At 35.0% G+C, this 18504-nt stretch overlaps 3 protein-coding genes across 4 annotated transcripts; 2 read left to right on the top strand and 1 right to left on the bottom strand.

The window, feature by feature from the left end:
* The first annotated feature begins 2737 nt into the window (after positions 1–2737).
* On the top strand, positions 2738–10390 carry LOC134251826 (transmembrane protein 26-like). Its single transcript, XM_062734248.1, has 4 exons — positions 2738–3258; positions 8049–8226; positions 8886–9089; positions 9741–10390. The coding sequence occupies exons 1-4, from the start codon at positions 3068–3070 to the stop codon at positions 10371–10373; spliced, it is 1206 nt and encodes a 401-aa protein (XP_062590232.1). The 5' UTR covers positions 2738–3067; the 3' UTR covers positions 10374–10390.
* A 2282-nt stretch (positions 10391–12672) lies between these two features.
* On the bottom strand, positions 12673–16760 carry LOC134252271 (uncharacterized). 2 transcript variants are annotated; one of them, XM_062734712.1, is made up of 11 exons: positions 16640–16740; positions 16334–16432; positions 15546–15977; positions 15139–15358; positions 14693–14981; positions 14377–14541; positions 14074–14247; positions 13822–13974; positions 13553–13652; positions 13320–13441; positions 12673–13076 (listed from the first exon to the last, which is right to left on the bottom strand). In XM_062734712.1, the coding sequence occupies exons 3-11, from the start codon at positions 15922–15924 to the stop codon at positions 12786–12788; spliced, it is 1893 nt and encodes a 630-aa protein (XP_062590696.1). In that variant the 5' UTR covers positions 15925–15977; positions 16334–16432; positions 16640–16740; the 3' UTR covers positions 12673–12785. The 2 variants fall into 2 exon arrangements, with proteins under 2 accessions (XP_062590696.1, XP_062590704.1); XM_062734720.1 differs by lacking the exon at positions 16334–16432 and having other exon boundaries at positions 16640–16760.
* LOC134252287 (carbohydrate sulfotransferase 6-like) lies at positions 16134–17763 on the top strand. Its single transcript, XM_062734728.1, has 3 exons — positions 16134–16456; positions 16593–16779; positions 16883–17763. Exons 1-3 carry the CDS (start codon positions 16417–16419, stop codon positions 17751–17753), a joined length of 1098 nt encoding a protein of 365 aa, XP_062590712.1. The 5' UTR covers positions 16134–16416; the 3' UTR covers positions 17754–17763.
* Positions 17764–18504: the final 741 nt, after the last annotated feature.

Here is an 18504-nt window from a genome sequence, read left to right as displayed (position 1 = left end):
TTGGGAAAATTTTTTTTTAAATCTTCTTCTCAAGAACCACGGGGCCAGAAAAGCTGAAATTTAAGTAGAAGCATCCTTGGGTAGTGTAGATTCTAAATTGTTCAAATCATGACTCCCGGGAGTAGGGCGGGGCCACAGTAGGGAACTCACGTTTTACATTGAAATATTTAGGAATAGTCTTTAAAAATCTTCTCAGAACCGATGGGCCAGAAAAGCTGAAACTTATGTGAGATATTCTCGGGTAGTGTAGACTTTAAATTGTTCAAATCATGACCCCTGGGGGTAGGGCGGGGCAACAATAAGGAACCCAATTTTTACACTGAAATATATACAGGAAAAATCTTCTTCTCGGGAACTACTTGGCCAGAAAAGCTGAAACTTATGCGAAAGGATCCTGGTATAATGTAGATTCTAAATTGTCCAAATTATGACCCCTTGGGTAGGGTGGGATCACGAAAGGTATTACAAGGGGGAAATCTGGTAAAGAACAGCATGGTCAAAGTATTCAGGTGAGCGATGTGGCCCATGGGCCTCTTGTTCTTTCTGTCACGACAGTGATACCTGCATTTGGGTACATGTTTTTGTCTCAAAATGACTCACATTTATTTTTGAGAAACAAGGAAAGAAGGCACAGAAAAATTCTGTTCTTTACAAACAGTCGTTTTTAATCCCCGATTACCCTCAGAGTGAAAACATTTTTGACCCCCCTATAGCCCTCAAGGTGGAAATGAAAATTCCAAAAAAATTGCTGCACATCTATAGGATCCCCTCAATCAGGTTCCCAAAAATAAAATGGTCACTGTGAAAAAAGTAAGAGTAGTTTAGAGAATCAGATTTTTGTAGAAAAATACACCTTTTTTACTCCCATGTGTGTGGGGTTTTTTTAATAATAAAATAATACATGTATATTAGAAATAAATCAATATATTACAAATAAAATTTATATGCAGAAATGTTACACGGATATATGCCACATTATTTATGTCATGAAAAACCACTTTAAGAATCAAAGAAACATTCCAATACCCCAGGAGACGAACGCACCGCATGGCACATAGTACGACTCACAGCACTACAACTGTGTACTTTTATGTCTCATAATGCACCAGTAAACTTGAATCCCCACATATTTGTTTTTGGTGCATGCAAAACTTCAGATTTGAGAAGGATACCCAAGATCAGGAATAAAATGGGGATTTCATCAAATTATTTTTGTTCTTGGCATTTTTATTAAGTTCATATTACTAGTAATTTGTTGCTTTGTAAAATTCGAGAAATTTCATTTTTATGCTCCGGATCGAAAGACTTATCGATGCTTTCTTTGGTCTTCTAATACCAGAATTAAGTCATGTGTCATTTATGATGCCTTTAACTTCAAACTCCCTCACAAATCTTTAAATCAGTATTCTACTGAGCACTTTCATTACAGGATGTTGTTTTCTCATGGTTCTAATGACTAAATTAGCAGATTTAGACCCATGGTAAAGTTTGACAATTTCTACCAGCTGTTCACATGAAGGTTCCATATCAAAAATATGATGACGTCATTAGGAAATCATAAATGCCTGACTTTTTTTACAGAATTTCTTGAAAGTTTGCCAGATAAAATGTATGCTTATACACTAGATATAGACAAAATATCTTTGTGAATACATTTGGTTTGATAAAGTTATAGATGATTAAAAGTGTAACATATGTTTTGGGACACCCATACATTACTGCTACATTGCCTCTTTAGTTAGCCAGCTTCTTATGCATGTACAGGTTAATTAAAAAATGTAACAAACAGTTTTTGCGAAAAATGTTGGCAGAAAAAAATACTCTTTATCGAAACTTCCTTTTACCTACGAAGAAACCATATGAAATAAGATCATAAGCGAATTTTTATATCCACTTCAAAAGTGGGAGGGTATATAGTTATTGGGATGTCCATCTGTCTGTTTGTACGTCCGCCCGTTACGCTATGGGGTATCCATCTGTAATCCGCGACTCCTCTTATACCATTGAATAAAATTCACATTATACAATGCCATTTTTCATGCACTTCCTATTTCATTTTTTGATCGGACACTTATTTCGGGTCTCCCAGAGCAAAACATGGACTTTCCCAATATAATCATATGGGAGGCGGCGGGGGATCATTCAGTGAGCTCAGTGCTCGCGGTACCTCTAATTTTTTTTATTGAAGACACCAAAGGGGAATAAGTTTTAATCCTTCAAAGTGGAAAATCTGAGAAAATTATCTTATATCAACCTATCGAAAACTGTGAAACTGCAGGGTGTGTACGTAAAATTTTGGGTGTTGCACCAATTCCACTCATAAAATTTTTGTGTTTACAAATAACAAATTGAAAAAAAGGGAATTCCATTAACTCGACATATAAACACTAGGTCTCTTTCCTTTCATCCATCTCCGTAAATATGACTAAAGTCAGTTGTTATGCCTTTGTAAACATTCTCCTCATAATGAATACCTTTGGGAAAATAGAAAGATCATACGTTTGTTTGCATCATACGATTTTATTAACCATCTCTCCTATGTGTCGAATGTATTTGTCAAGCCAAATTGTATACGACAACAGATCGTCTAAACAAATAATTATTTCAGGTATTAATTAAGCTGTTAATGAAAACGTTTAATCATAGAGAGGAATCCCGAAGAACGAAATTTCAGCAATAGTACATGGCATTTTGTATTCTGGTTGTACATTTTTTTTTTATCCAATGTAAGGGAGGGATGAATAGAAATAAAAAGATATTCTTGTGAGTCAAATCAGCTCGATTCTTGCGATGCAATACATCTGAGCACATTATAGGCGTTACATATATCTTTGGATGAGATATGATTGGATCAACAGTTGGTTAGAGAATCGATTCTAAGCAAGAACCCTATTTAATGATCACTGAGCATAAACATCGAACTGACTAAAGATAATGACATTTCCGCATGTGCACTTTCATTAATTTCATTTGGAGAATAAAGCAAAATAATAATTTTCAGTTGAAAATGGATCAAATTAAGAAAAGAATATTGGAGTTTTAAATGTGATATAAAGACGTCATAAGGATGCGGTGCTTTACGATTTTTCGGGCCCTGTTCGTTCGGACTTTGTTCGGCGCTCATGGGCTGATTGCTATTTGGCGCCTGTACATGGTGATCGGAGATATATGGTGTTGGTATCTAACAGTGGCGCTATTGGGCCTCCTCATTGAAACCATTGTAACTCTAGCCGTCAAACGCGGTAAAGAATGGAAATGGTGAGTATATCACAACTCCACCCAAATGGTAGATAAAACTAAATTAAAGCATGGGTGCATTTTATTAACGTTATTAATGTAACTACATTTCACAGTCATTACCGCTACACATTGTCTATGTGCTATAATATTTTCATAATCATTACCGCTACATACTCATTACCGCTAGATATTGTGTAGCGGTAATGAGTTGTGTCATTTTCATACACTGATACACTGTAGAATTTAGCGGTAATGCACACCTGAAATTGAGGTAAAAAATAGCGGTAATAAATTGTAATCTAGTAGTTTAGCGGTAATGTATTCCTCCCAACTAATCAAGTCTTTTCTGAACGAAGTCTTTGGCCTACCGAATTAGACTGGAAAATGTTTATTTAAAAGTATCGAAGATATTTCTACGGGACAAAAAAACAAAAAACAAAAAACAAAAACATCTTTTGTAGCAATTCTAATAATTTTTGGACATTATATTCTCTAAGAATGTATAACTATGTTCTTTTCTGTTCAATTTTTTAATGCCGATTTTATAAATCATAAATATCCAAGCAATCTCTTTACGTTGAAACATAATAACAAAAGTGACAAATTGTCATGACAATTTCTTTTTGTTCAAGAGGATGCCTTCATCGAATGTAAACGTAGAAACATTCAATATAAGCACTTATGAAATTTCTTAATTTCACAAATCCAAAGGAAGAGCATAGCACACCTGCTTAACTGTTTCCTAAGAGTGCTTGCAGAGAAAACTTCAAGAGCCTTACTGACACAGATTCTTCGTCGGAAAGTACACTAATTTACGTAGATTTGTGGTAGATATGGGAATTGTATGTTCTCTTTAAGATAAATTGAACAAACTACCCACATAAAAAGAACTTAAAACTCAAAATAATGTACACTAACGCATCGAATTGGAATTTTGTGGTTAACGTCATTTCTTCTGACTCCAGTATAAGCTCAAATTTTATTAATAATAGAAAAATTATGTAAATTGTTTAAAATATGAAACTTTGTTTCTAAATTTACCACATTGTCGTATTCATCGCTCCTGTTTTTTTTTAAATACAAACACTATACTAGTATTAATATACAAGGTGTTCCGAATTAGCTGAATTCCGGATAAGAATTATCTAAGACGAATTGCTTTACAATGTCGCTGGTAACCCTTTAGTAAAAATTATATTTTTTCCTACCAAATTCACTGTAGAGGTCCAAGGTCAAGTGATAACGAGATTTACCAGGAATGCAGTGACGTAAAGTGTCAAAATTCTTCTTCGATTTTGGGAAGGGGTATGGCACGCCAAATTCACAAAAATGAGATAATCATAGTTTCACAATTGATAAACTAGGTTTATCGACTGTAAACTATAGTCTACAAACCGTAAACTATAGTTAACGATTCGTTAAGTATAGTTTTCATCTGTAAAACTATATTTAAGGTTGTTAACTATAGTTTACGAATGATGATCTAAGTTTATCTGTCTGTAATAAGCGTTAACAATAGATTTTGTTGATAAACATAGATTCACGGTTGTAAACTATAGTTTACAGTCGTAAACTATAGTTAAGAGTTGTTAAACATAGTTTCACAAATCGTGAAACTATATTTATCAGATCGTTAACTATATAGTTAACGGTTTGTAAACTATAGTTTACAAATCGTGAAACTGTATTTATCAGAAGATCTATGTTTTGCAATCGCAAATGATTGTTTTCGGTGTAAAGTATAGTTTACGGTTGTGAAACATAGATTATCGCGTTAACTATGGTTTACAGATGTGAAATATAGATTAACGTTGTTAACTATAGTTTACCGTTTGTAAACTATAGTTTACAACCGATAAACCTAATTTATCGATTGTGAATCTATGATTATCTCATTTTTGTGAATTTGGCGTGCCATAAAGGGGGCACAAGAATTAACTAATGATTAGCCTAAAGAGTGAGTGGGTCGGGGGTCGGTTGGGACAATCGTGAAAAAAAAATTGATAACATAACTGAAAAGAAAACTTCGACGAGCAAAAAAGGGGAATATCCAAACTCGAAAACCATATTTCGTTGTGGTAGTTTGTGAGTGTTGTGAAGATGGTGGTGGTGGGGGACTTTTTTCGTAACTAATTTTTATTGATACATTAATAAATCTTAATAAATTACCATGATTTAGCTGTGCTACAAAAAGTAGCTGATCAATATGAAAATAAAATTAACCTACAGAGCAAATTTTATACAAGGAAGCAAAGCCACACCAAAAGTCACCCGTCGTCGTTCTAAGAACTTCGATTTTTTTATTCATTACTACAAAGGCAACAGGATTAATAACCAATAGTAAAAAGAATCAAGAAAAACAACTTTACAAAAACCAACCAAATTAGCTAACCTATTTTCGCACATCCGTTGTTCGGAACACAAAAATTGCGGACCTTTTACATTTTGCACGTTCTACACGATGGGAATGACCTTTCGTCTGTATTGGAGTGTATGCCAGCTGATAGTCCATCGGAGAGTTGAACATGTCCGTCCTCTTACAAACCTACACAAATAACAATAGACAGAGAGGGGGTACCAGGGACATAGGATACACCGATAAAGTTTCAGCGGCGGGAATGACAATGCTGCGATCCAATTACACTGCGTTAATGGCTCGGGGTTTTGATTAGAACGTAATTAAATGTATCCCTCGGGAATTGTGACAACTAATTACACATATACTTATCTTTTCAATAAACAAAATAACTGTTGAATCAGGACTGGATTTTGAATCTAATTTCTAAATTTGTTTATTTTGCTCTTGATTTTCTCTTTCTGGAGGCCAGATAGTCACTATTCGTTCGAGTAAAGCTTTTTCCGTAATAAGTTGACACTACTTAAAAGATTGCACTGTAGATAAAATACCGGAAACTTCCGTCCACCTTGATAATGTCTGTATACTTTTTGAAAACTAAGAGTTCCTTGATTATCAAATAAGTTTTAAAAAGACTTTGAACATCTTAACCGCAACATTGATACATGTATTCGGAGAACAATACAATGATGATGAATTTTTCAGAATTCAGAATTGCATTTTTACAAACATTTGTTTCATTTTTCCTGCAGAGGCGGCTAAAAAAGCATACTGAATGTTTTATCCGGAAGTTCTTGTTATATGTTTTTGTTTGAGCAGCTATTTAAAAAAAAAAACAATGTTCTAACGCTCACTTATTTCTTATGTAATAAACTGTAAGTCATCATAAAGTTCAAAATTCAGATTAATTTCTCTCCCAAAATTCAATTATTTCAAATCAAGCTGCACGATAAACTGTAAAAATCAAAAATAAAATGGTCATTTGTCGACTTAAATGTATCCCTGTTTTCATCATCAAAAGCTGTAACCAAATTTGAGTTTGGTTTAAATTGAGTTTTATGAATCTGGTAATTGTTATCTGTCAAACTCACTACAAAATGTTGTGCTCAGAAGAGCGTGATTTGTATTGTTTGTAATTATAGTATGGCCTTGAATCTTGGTTTTTTTGTTTGATATTCCATTTGTTTTCGATTCTGTAAAATGATTTAGTGATGATCAAATTGCAAGGTGTAGAATGTAACTAAAACCATTCTCTTAAGTTCTTTTTACAAACTGTTATAGGCCTTATTGGAATACGTACAGTTGATGCCTTATTTCAATATAACGAAAGGCCTTTTTAATTACAAGTAGATACCCGATTACAATACCAGTAGAGGCCTTATTACAATACGAGTGGAGGCCTTATCAGAATTGTTTTGGAAGACTTATACTGTATAACTGGAGGTCTTATTGAAATAAAGCACGAGGCATTATTAGAAACAAGTGGGAACCCTTTTAAAATACAAGTGGAGAGAATACAAGCTAGTGGGGGACTTATTCGAATAATATTGGGGGACTTGTTGCAAATTAACAAAAAAAAATTCAATGTAGACAAAGGCCTTATCACAATAAAAGTGGAGGCCTGATTACAATACACTTGGAGGCCTTATTACGATTACAAATAGATACATGTAGTAAATACCAGATTACAATACAAGTAGAGGTCTTATTACAATACGAATGGAAGCCTTATTACAATATACAAGTAGATATCTGATTACAATACAAGTAGAGGCCTTATTACAATACAAGTGGAAACCTTATTACAAAAAATATAGTCATGCATTAGGATATCCTACAAAATGATATAGAAAAAAAATCATGAAATAGATTCTTTGAAATTTAAAATATAGTCATGCATTAGGAGTAGATACCAGATTACAATACAAGTAGATGACTTATTTAAATACAAGTAGAGACCCTATTACAATTTACAAGTAGAAGCTTTATTACAATACGAATGGAAGCCTTATTACAATACAAGTGGAAGCCTTATTATTATACATTGGGAGGCCTGACTACAATACAAGTAAAATACATCCAATCTTTGGTGGGGTCATTTCAACTTAACTATAAAAGATAGATAAAAACTGTTAATATATTTATGAAGTGTACATTCTGCAATCATATCTATATAATTATTTTCAATTTTGGAGGAAAGGCCAATTTTTCTTACTAATGTACTTTGCTCTTAGAAATAATTCGTACTATAGAAGATGTGAATACACAATATGATTATGGTAGATATAGGTAATTATAGAATTATGCATTTTAACCTTTTTGGTCACCATTCTGACGATAAGTAGCTGGGATGATTTGAACTGATCGTTAAGTAAATGTGCAGAAGAATACTGATAAAATGTAGTTTTAAAATAAGAGTAAATCACATTTTGTTTGTTTTTTTTATTTCTAGGTTTTGTCCCAGTGTGTTCTTTTACCTGGCCAGCGTGGTACCCGCCATTTGGTTCCTAGAACTACACGCCATGGAGGAAAGAATTTCCGAGAAGGCGGAGAAAGATATGTTAAATGTTTCCTCTATTATCCACAACATTACGGAGGAGAATCTGAAGATTAGCATCAAAGACCTGGGGGTAAGGGAAATCTAAGACACTGCACCAACAGAATAAATGTATCACAAAGTTACAAAAACCTCAATGTTGATGATATTTTTGTTTTTGGCGCTTCGCGACAGAAGCTCAACAAAGGCACTCATTTCTTTGATTTATGTAATTAATGGCAGTCAAAAATTATCAAAATGAATTAAAATTCATCTTATCAGAAGATTTAAGAGGATTAAGTGGATGTAGTGCGTTATCAGAACACGGGAATAACGAGAGCATCTCTTGTACATTTTTTACTAGCATACATTTTTTTGAACTTTTTTTTAATGATTAAACTCGATACATTATCTATTAACTCTGGAAAAATTATAGGTACATGCTTAATAATTTTTAATAAGAGAGAGAGAGAGAGAGAGAGAGAGAGAGAGAGAGAGAGAGAGAGAGGATGTACTCTTACGAAGGATCTACCACTGCTGCCTTCACTGCCTTGTAAGCATGCGACGAATGCTTGGCGTCGAAAGCTTTGTGTACACTGCAGTGTATCAAGGTTTTCTTCAATAATTAATATTTTTCAATATTTGTTTATCATTGTTTGAAGAAGAGATATTCATTCGTGTTTTTCCCTTCATTAGAATCAATGAAAATATTTATATTCTAAGCTGTCAGTGTCATTTATCAATATTTTACAGATCGATTTTAGTTTCCCTTTGTCCTTGACCGCTGACCTCTGGTTGCGAGTGTTAGAACAGTTTCTCTTGTTGATGCTGATAGTCGGGAGATGGGTACTTCCCAAAGGAGCATTGTCACATGACCAGTTATCACAACTCCTATTGGTTTACGTCGGGACTGCAGCTGATATTGTGGAATTTTATGAAGCATTTAACGAAGAGGCGGTAAATAAATACTAACCTTATCATTTATTATATCACCTCCCTCTCTTTCATTCAGTCACAAATGTAAATAAATATATAAACCCTCAGGATATGGGATTTGTTTAAGGTTCATGAACCCTCAGCTCACTCATATAAATATGTTGCTTCAACTTGTATGGTATTCCGTTAGGAGTATATACAAACAGTTCTATCAAAGGTTGCGAAGAAAAATTTGATGTAAGATATCACAATTTGACAAATTAGTCATTTATTTCATCAAGAGTTATCTCTCTTATCAAAATATCAATGAACCTTAAGTAATCAAAAATTGTATGTATATTTTCTATATTGTCTAAAATAAGGCAATGTATGTTAAGCAGTAACTTAAAAATAAAGAAAACCATTGAGTGGAGATTCAGAGTGACTTTGGTTCAGAATCATTTCTCTCTCTCTCTCTCTCTCTCAGCCTTACATATTTTCATTTATGAATAAAAATTATAAACTTACACAAATGTGAAATGAAATTATCTAAAATACATACAAGTATTCAATTACTTATATATACACGTATATAAAGTATTCAAATTAATCAAAATCATTTATGGGGGCATAATATGGTGCCCTTGTGAATTTATTATAGTTATTTACCGTCTGCTTCTGTTTGTATTTTAGGTAAAATATAATCCGTTGTTGATCTACATTCTCTTGGGTATTTGGACATTGAGTCTGTTCCAGTTCACGCTAGTCGTCACGGCCACGAGAGCAAGGCGAGATCTTGTTGGTGTTCCGAGTAGTCTGATCATGGCGATGCAGGACGAAGCACCCAGTTGCTGCAATCCGGAAATCTATGGAATTATCGTGTCAATTTTAATGCAGGATTGTCCTTTCCTAGTGATAAGGCTTCTTCTGATATTTTATTATCACGTTGTTAGTTATACAAACATGTTTTTCACTTCCAAAAACTCCTTAGTAATTCTGTTACTGCTCTACAGAGTGATTGTCATTCAGACTGATTCCGACAAAAAGAAATCTCGTTCCTCGGGATCTCGCGAGAAGAGCACGGAAGAGCTTCAAGTTAAATGTAATAGGGAAATACACAATCTTCTTCACGGCAGTTTGAGTGCTCCGAATGTCACCCAGGTTAATGGCAATCCCGCCTTCCGGTCTTTCGACAGTCTGCCACTCGATGTCACAATTGATGTCGTTAACGAAGTCAAGGGCGGGAAAAGTGGTCGTTCAGAAGAGAGCAACATGGAAGAAAATAAATATTCGCCATGCACTGAAAATAGCAATATAACAAAGTGAAGGCATGGACACAACGAAACGTATTTGTGCTGAAATTAAAAAATAATGGACAGATGAAGGTTAATCATACATGTATTATACACATTTTAGAATAGTGTATCATTCATGATTGCAATGTACATATAGTGTTTTCTAGTAAGTTATTTTTAGATGGAAGAAATATACACTGACCAGTATTTCAGAAGCAAACTTTAGCTGATTCAGGGAAACGGATGGAAGAGGTGTTGTCGGAAAATGACGATAGATCTTAACCTTTCATCTATTAACTTGAAAATCAATAATGATGTAGAATGTCACCTTTATTGCGAAAAATCTCCATAAAATAATTATTTGAAGAAATTATATGTGAAGAAGAAATTGTTCAATTCTTTAAAAAATCTCAGTCGTTATTTTTTCCCTCCTTTTATAATAGGTTTTTTTAACAGGAAATCGCCATATTGAAACAATATGGCCGCTTTGCAAAATAGCAGAATGCTTTTTGCAAGAAAAATTGGAAACTGATGTACATTTGGGGAAGATCGTATGTGTTTTGTTTCCATTGAATGTTTCCTTGATTTTATATTTACTTCATGTACATTAGAAATAGCTTTTTGTCCCCCGCTTGAAAAGTGAGGGATATTAATTTGGGTTTGACCGTCCGTCCGTCCGTCTTTCTGTCTGTCTGTAACGCTTTCGTTTCCACACGATATCTCGAGAACCCTTTGAGCTTTTGCAATGAAATTTAGCACAGCAACTCCTTATGGACTAAAGAAGAACCCTATTGATTTTGAGGTCAAAGGTCAAGGTCATAAATAAGCAAATTCTGTCCGTTATAACACTTTCGTTTCCACACGATATCTCTAGAACCATTTGAGCTATTGCTATGAAATTTAATATAACAACTTTGACCTAATGAATTATATTTTGAGGTCAAAAGGTCAAATTGTTTGTACATTTCTGTGTGTAACAAAATTTCCGGGCGATATTTCAAGAAGATTTTGAGCTTATGCAATGTAATTTTATACCAAAACTCCCTCCTCTCTCACCCCTCTCAAAGTAATAAGTATTTATAGTATTACATGTCGCTATTTTTAGCACAGGGGCATGAGGAGAGTTATTGCGTATAAAACAGGTTCTCGGCGGACTTTATGTTCTTATTACATCTATTAGAACTGTTTAATAAAGGCTAAATAAATCAAACACCATGGATTGTGTAAAATTTTGAGAATACCGAACATGAATATATACATATTTGTGACTTCAGTTCTGCGTATATTTGCCTCCATGTAAAGCGATTCCGTGATCTAGTGGTATGTCTCTCGCTTCACATGTACATTTGGAGATCCTTTTTTTTTCTTTAATACTTTTATTTTTTTTTTTTACTAAATGATAGTATTCAGCATGTGAAATGAAAAATTTATGAGGTTATAAAATCATCATTACAGTGTGATAAATATTCCATATAAAAAGAATCTTCTATACACATAATAAAGATTTTATATATTGACATACATGTATTTTATTTGCTTCAGTATACATGTATACATTTAATAATTCTACAAATTCAGTCAGGGGGATCCGACTTTTTCCCTAAGCGGGGGACACGAATTCCCTGAATTAGCTTGTTATTTTCAGGCTTTAACTGCAAGATTCAGATATTTCATTTTCTTTGATTTACATTATTCATTTTTATGATAAACAAGCCACAAATTAAATTCATAGACCCTTTAAAATCCTTCCTCGTTTATAACCGGAAACGACCTGTGAATAATTTTTTCATTTATCAAAAAGATTTTTTAATATTCTTTGAGACTTTACACCATTATGTTTAAAATTTCAAAGAACCTGACAAAATGGGACAGAATAGAAGCAAGGACATATAAATTATTTTATAACCAATCCGGGAGGAATAAGCAATCCCTGATAACTGGTTACAACCGCCATGGGCTCTATGTATTGATGGAACCTTCCGTAGTCAATTCAGTTAAAAAACATAGGCCGAAAAATTGGTATGAAACATGTTGGCCAAAACATAACCTAAAGATAGATTATAATTATTTACAAGATAATTATTATGACGACCATAATATTTACAAAATGCTGACTTTAAACGAGACTTTTAAAATCCCTGTAACTTCAACTTATCAGTGAGTAGCCTGACTCGCTTTAAAATTGATTTTACTCAGAGCTAGTTCTTGAGTAGCGAATAGTTTGGGAGACGAAGTCGAATGATAGATAAATTATTTTCTTTGTTTTTGTAAATATCATAACCCATCTGATGACTTGGATGTAAAGCTTGGAGAAAAATGTATATAAAAATATATAATTTGGAAAGGCAACATTTTTTTTAGCTGTTTTCTTTTTGAGATTCATATAATAATATCTCCATTACATGTACAAAAATCACATCAACTTTTAAACGATTATAATACATCAATGAATTTTTAGGTATTTTGCAAATGCCAACATTGTTGTTGAATAAGTATATGCATCAGACGACCAGAATGGAAAAAATCCTGTTGGGGAATCTAAAGGATTAAACCCGCGAAAGTCAATAGGGGTTTTCTTCCCAAAATGAGGCTCTGCAAGCAGACGATTATATTCAGCATCAGATGTGGTTCCTTGGAAACCCACAAGAAATGGTCCGTGTGGCAGCACCGTGTCATTGAAACCAGTCCCATTTAAATATTGTCTTCGATTAGCTGGATACCAAAACGGCATACTCTGAAATATACAATCAAACATAAAGCAAAGCCTTTTGCTTTCTTCTCCTCCATCACCTCATATGCGAACACCATTTTCCATCGTAACATTGATTCTAGTGATTGCAAGAATGCAAATCTAGCGTTGATATAAATTGTTAAAGTTTTCTCAAATGATGCATCTTTCAGAGCCCCATTCTTTGGAAATAATTTTGGTCTTTTGTTTTTATGATAGAAACTAGCTTGTATCACTGAATACGCATACCTCTATTCCTTTGCCGGAACCTGAAAAGAAGGCGTTCCATGGCTTCAGATGAGTACCAAGGATGTTGTCATTTAACCATTTCACACTCTGCTGGATTGTTTGGTTTACTGAAACCGGCGTATCTGTTTCAAGCAAAAGGGGTCATTCTGACATGGTTTTCATCATTTATATAAAAAAGATCCATTCGTTTAAAGTCTTCTCAAGTTATCTTGAGCTAGATGTAAGTTCTTCACCTTCTAGTAAAACAAGTCCACCATCAGTAGATTTTGTCCAGACGTTGATAAGTGTATTGATTGCCATTGACGTTGTAAACAATCTATCTTCTCCATTTTTCTAATCAAGTAAACAGAATTATACCAGAAAAAATTAATGATACACTTTTTACTGGGTCGTGATATCTCACTTTTTACCTTTCATGAATTCTCTATGGTCAATATAATAAATGAACATTTCAATCCACCAATCTAAAATTTTTCAGAAAGTCGTCAATTTTAACATTTACAATCATTTGTCCTTTGGAGTTTACATCACCATCTCCGAGAAAATCATCGAAGAAGATTCCCCCGTCCTCGGATTTCAACGCTTCACGCAAAATGTCAGCTGTAACTTCGTTTTTCATGGCGGTCTCAAGCTTTTGCATGACATCTTCAAGCATCTTTTCAAAAAGAACAATGTATATTAAGTTGTTTTATTGAAGAGGGTTAAATATGTTTTTATAATGGGAGAAATGTGAAATGCAAAACTTTTACGATACCTTGAATGGCAGAGGGGCTTTCTGGTAAAAGTCACGCAAGGTTGTCAGCGTTCGAGAGGTAAACCAGAAACATTCAAACTTAGATGGATAGTACGTCAGTGCCAAGTCTCGCCGAGACGAAAAATTCCTCGTGATTTCGTAAATTATCAAGTCTACTGTATCTCTGTAAATGTGCTGTAATAAAATTGTCAGAAAGGTTTACCAGCAAAGTGTGATTTTCATTTGTGAATCAGTCTATAGAACAAGAATTATCAAATTTACAGACTGAATTAGTATTTTTATGGGTAACATCTCTGCAAGTACCTGAATATCGCTGTCAAAATCACTTGGTTGAAAAAGACCAGAAAGTAGCCCAGATGTCAAACCATTTATGGTATTGGTTGCAACAGTGACGTCGACGTTATTAACCCAAAATGGCATAGCCACGCCTTTATCACTAAGCTTTAACGCTTCACCTGTATCTTGTACCTAGAAAGCAAAGAAGACGGTCTTAGCTGAAATTCGGCTTTGCTGGATCTGACTGATGTCATTATCGAACCAAAAGCGTTGGTCCAAATATCTAGCCACGTCCAATTTCCATTGATGGTTATGTTACAGAATCTACGTGTTCTAAACATACCCATGTTGGAACAAATACTGCATCCGATTTATTGGCATGCGCCAGATAACGGTGAAGATAGAAGTACGTCCGAGTATCAATGGTATTCACTCGAGTGTTGTTAGAGAGCGGTCTATAGGCGTATTTCTTCAGCGCCTGCAGCACAGAGGTGACGTTTGAGTTTGTGTCCCTCCATTTGTTGTACAAGTCATTATACTCGGGGATTCCTTTCAAGAGAGAACCTAGCCCTATGTTGACAAAGGTATCATCAAAGTCTGGAGGAATATGGAATGCTGCAGAAAATATCCCTCTATAATAAAAAAGAATCTCAGTATTCATTTTACTCCGGAACATTTGGTTTAGTACACCCGGTTACGCTGTATTAATTGTTTATAACTCAAAGCATACATCTGACAAAGATCGTTATACTGGTACGTCTGATTATAGTCGTGCCCTTACAGACTTACTTTTCTTTCAGCAGACTTTCCATGACTGTGGCTACGTCTTTCAGCCCAATAAGTTTCAGCAGGTCCTCCACCGTCTTGGCCGGGAACTTATCGGTCATATCAAACAGCTGTAACAGATTTTCTGGAGTACTCTGCCAAGTCTTGGTGGTCTCATTGTAAATTTGTGGCCAAAACGTCATCACAGATGTGTTGTAGTTGACATTTTTGTCGTGGTACTTTCCTAATGAAATATGGAAATAAAGAACGATTAGGCAAGCTCAAAAGTTCATTTAAACAATACAGGTTGGAACAAAGAAAACACAGACATATACTTTTTTTGTTATCAATTATAAAGTGCCACTTCACCAACATTCATCAAAACAAACATCCTGAAATAGCTTCTTCTCTCGAAGTAGATAGAATCTTACCTATAGCTTCTACGGCTAAATCTATCTGCTCCCTCTTTGGTTTGAATTCCCCACCTAAAGCTTGGATTTCCAGGAGACATGCCGTAATCCAGGCCGTCACAAACATGTTGTTGTCGTTAATTTCGAAGTTTTCGCGGATAGCAGCCATTTCCGGTGTTCCATGAAAATTCAATTTCACGACACTTTCATATGTCCCTTTATTGAGTGTCCATGGTAACATAAGTGGCTTGGTGTCCTTCTTTGGGAGCCGGTCCTCTATCTTTGAACTTAGAGCTTCTATAGTTTCCTTAATCGTTCTTTTGAATAAAAATCCATTGCTGTCATTTACAAAGAGATGCAAAATTACCACGAAAATCGCTAGCACACCATGGAGATCCATTTCGAAAAAGAGGTCGATCAGATCCTTATCACTTTAAGTCCATGTATCCTTTTCTGGGACGAAGTTCAACGAAAGATAGTACATTCGTAAAATTCCTGTAAATGTGTGGTGTATTTTAATATTTATGAAAGATCTTCGGCATGGTTTAGAGTTTGTTCACTGTGTGAATCAGCAGATGTCCACAACTTAATGCAGTTGCTATGAAAGATTTAGTGAAAGGCCTTAACAATCGAACGAAAGCCTTACTCTTCCGTATTTCAGATGTTACCAGCAATGAGGAAACCACAAAGGAAAAAGATCTGGGCGACCTTGGCTGTTTTTCTTATCTCTTGTGCTCTAACTTTTCTCATTGGTAGGTCTTAACAAATACCAAACTTTTACTCTTGTAACGATCTTGGTCAATTTATACCTTTACAATCTACTCAAGGCCATTTCTAAGTGTTTCAGACGTATAACAACACCTATCGCCATGGCAACCAGCCAGTAGAACCAATGTCAGCATTTATATCTGCAAAAGAGTTAACACTTCAGCGTAAGTTAAATTTTACAATGTTTGGATTTGCTGTAAAAAGACTAAATAAGGTTTGCATCTTCAGGGCAGGTAAAAAGGGATTATTTTCCGACGTGGTTGCCAAACAAAATGCAGAAAACTTATTTTAAATTTCCAGATCAAACTTATCCAAAAAACGTATCCAAAATCTTGTTGATGACTTACATGAGAAGTGGATCTTCCTTCGTGGGAGAACTTCTGAAGTTTGGTGGAAATGTCTTCTACGTGTTCGAGCCATTCTGGTCGGTGTATGAGAAATCCTTCCGCACGGACACTGAAGTTTGTTTCCGAAACGGCACTTGTCAGTAAGAATCACAACAGAGAAAAATGTTACATGTAAAATAATTTTTAATAATAACAGAACCAGTTGGATAATGTAAGAAAGAACTGTAAAATCTATATTTTCAGTACACCGACCAAACAACTGCACAAGACGAACAAAACTATGTCAATTTTAGAGGCGATTTTTGACTGTCGAATCTCTGACCTGCCACTAGAGGTCTTAAAGAGTTTCACAAGTTTTCCTTACACCAGTGGGTACAGTAGACGTTGTAAATCGATTTTGTCTAAAAAGCAATTATGGAGAAATAGGGAGAGTCGAAAGAAACAAGTTCTTTATGAAAACAGAAAGGACTGGTGTTTCACTCGCTGGAAAAGAGCCTGCAAGGAAGCGAGCGCACGCGTGATCAAGACTATTCGTCTGTCACCACGGCTTCTAAAGGAAGTTGAATCATTTGTACATGACGTAAAAGTTGTGCATTTGATTCGACATCCACTAGGCATTTTAAACTCTCGGAGAAAGATTGGTGAAGTAAATGACAACAATATGTACTTATCTGCCCGTCATTTGTGTCATCTTTTGAATTCAGACGTTCTTTTCGTAAAGGATGAAATGAGACAGAAGAAGGGCAGCGTTGTGCCATTAACTTTTGAATGTATGGTTTCGGATCCAACAGTCGTGGCTACAAAATTGTTTGGTATTCTTGGATTGAAATATTCCAAACAGACAGAAAACTGGATCTTAGACCACACCACTCGCAGCAGTGGAAAAAGTAGTACTTTTACAACAGAACCTAAAAATCAAAAGCCTGAGATTGCTAAAGATTCTTTCTACGTCCGTAAAACCCAGTCTAGAAATGTTGCCAATGCATGGAAAAGCACCCTTTCTAAAAAGGTTATCGAAGAAGTGGATTTGGTTTGCAATGATCTTTATAAGGAAATAGGTTTTTATACATCAAATGTCAGTATGGACTTGTCAAATTATGATATTTTCTGTTAAGGAGAAAGAAAACTGTACACACGGTACAAGGTTTGCGATAATACGGAGTCGTATCGCTTAGAAATGAAGTCTCACTATGCTTTGCTTTGCCATAGATGTAAAATAAACGAATCATTCCTTGAGAACAAGATATGAAAACGATTGTCCTCTTCACCTTTTTGAAGAACATTTCTTGTATTTCATCATTTAATAGAAGAGCAACTAGAAAAGTGACTGCAATGCCAGTGCCATATTGCATGGCATCATATAGTGCTTGAAGTGAAAATCTGCATTAAAGAAAACATTTGGGGAAGAAGAACTCTGTTCCTAGTACTTGAAACTATGTACAATGTAATTTGAAGTTAATTGTGAATCATAATGTGATTTAGTACATCATTACTCATATTATGTCATCTTCAAAAGAGGTTATAGTGTTCTCTCTACCAATCTGAAACGCCAACTCGTCGCCCGCGCAGCGTAGTAGTTAGAGCGTGGGACGTCGGAACCGATTCTTCGGATGAGACCGTATAAACCGAGGTCCCGTGTCGCAGTATGTGCTGGCACGAAAAAGATCCCTCCCTGCACAATGGCTTCACGTGCCGAGTATAGAAAAAAAATTGCTGCTCTCCACTGGCAAGTGGTGGCGCCTCCATAAGTGAAAAATTCTCGAGCAACATACAAACAAACGAACGTCAACTCTACAAAGGCCAGAGTTTAAAACAACTTGCACAGTTTGCATGAAATTAATTCTTCTACATTGTACATGCAGAAG

Source organism: Saccostrea cucullata, unplaced genomic scaffold (assembly GCF_032062105.1).
Source record: "Saccostrea cucullata isolate Sc308-1 unplaced genomic scaffold, CSIRO_AGI_Scuc_v1 ctg1, whole genome shotgun sequence".
Lineage (NCBI taxonomy): Eukaryota > Metazoa > Mollusca > Bivalvia > Ostreida > Ostreidae > Saccostrea > Saccostrea cuccullata.
This window is presented reverse-complemented; position numbering and strand designations above follow the sequence as displayed.

Excerpts from the sequence above, each read along its gene's own strand:
- LOC134251826 (XM_062734248.1), top strand. The coding sequence starts at position 3,068 with ATGCGGTGCTTTACGATTTTTCGGGCCCTGTTCGTTCGGACTTTGTTC. Across the intron at positions 3,259-8,048 it reads CGCGGTAAAGAATGGAAATG|GTTTTGTCCCAGTGTGTTCT; the intron begins GTGAGTATATCA and ends TTTTATTTCTAG. Across the intron at positions 9,090-9,740 it reads AAGCATTTAACGAAGAGGCG|GTAAAATATAATCCGTTGTT; the intron begins GTAAATAAATAC and ends TTTGTATTTTAG.
- LOC134252271 (XM_062734720.1), bottom strand. The coding sequence starts at position 15,924 with ATGGATCTCCATGGTGTGCTAGCGATTTTCGTGGTAATTTTGCATCTC. Across the intron at positions 15,359-15,545 it reads TTTAGCCGTAGAAGCTATAG|GAAAGTACCACGACAAAAAT; the intron begins GTAAGATTCTAT and ends ATATTTCATTAG. Across the intron at positions 13,975-14,073 it reads AAGCCCCTCTGCCATTCAAG|ATGCTTGAAGATGTCATGCA; the intron begins GTATCGTAAAAG and ends CTTTTTGAAAAG.
- LOC134252287 (XM_062734728.1), top strand. The coding sequence starts at position 16,417 with ATGTCAGCATTTATATCTGCAAAAGAGTTAACACTTCAGC. Across the intron at positions 16,457-16,592 it reads AAAAGAGTTAACACTTCAGC|ATCAAACTTATCCAAAAAAC; the intron begins GTAAGTTAAATT and ends TTAAATTTCCAG. Across the intron at positions 16,780-16,882 it reads TTCCGAAACGGCACTTGTCA|TACACCGACCAAACAACTGC; the intron begins GTAAGAATCACA and ends CTATATTTTCAG.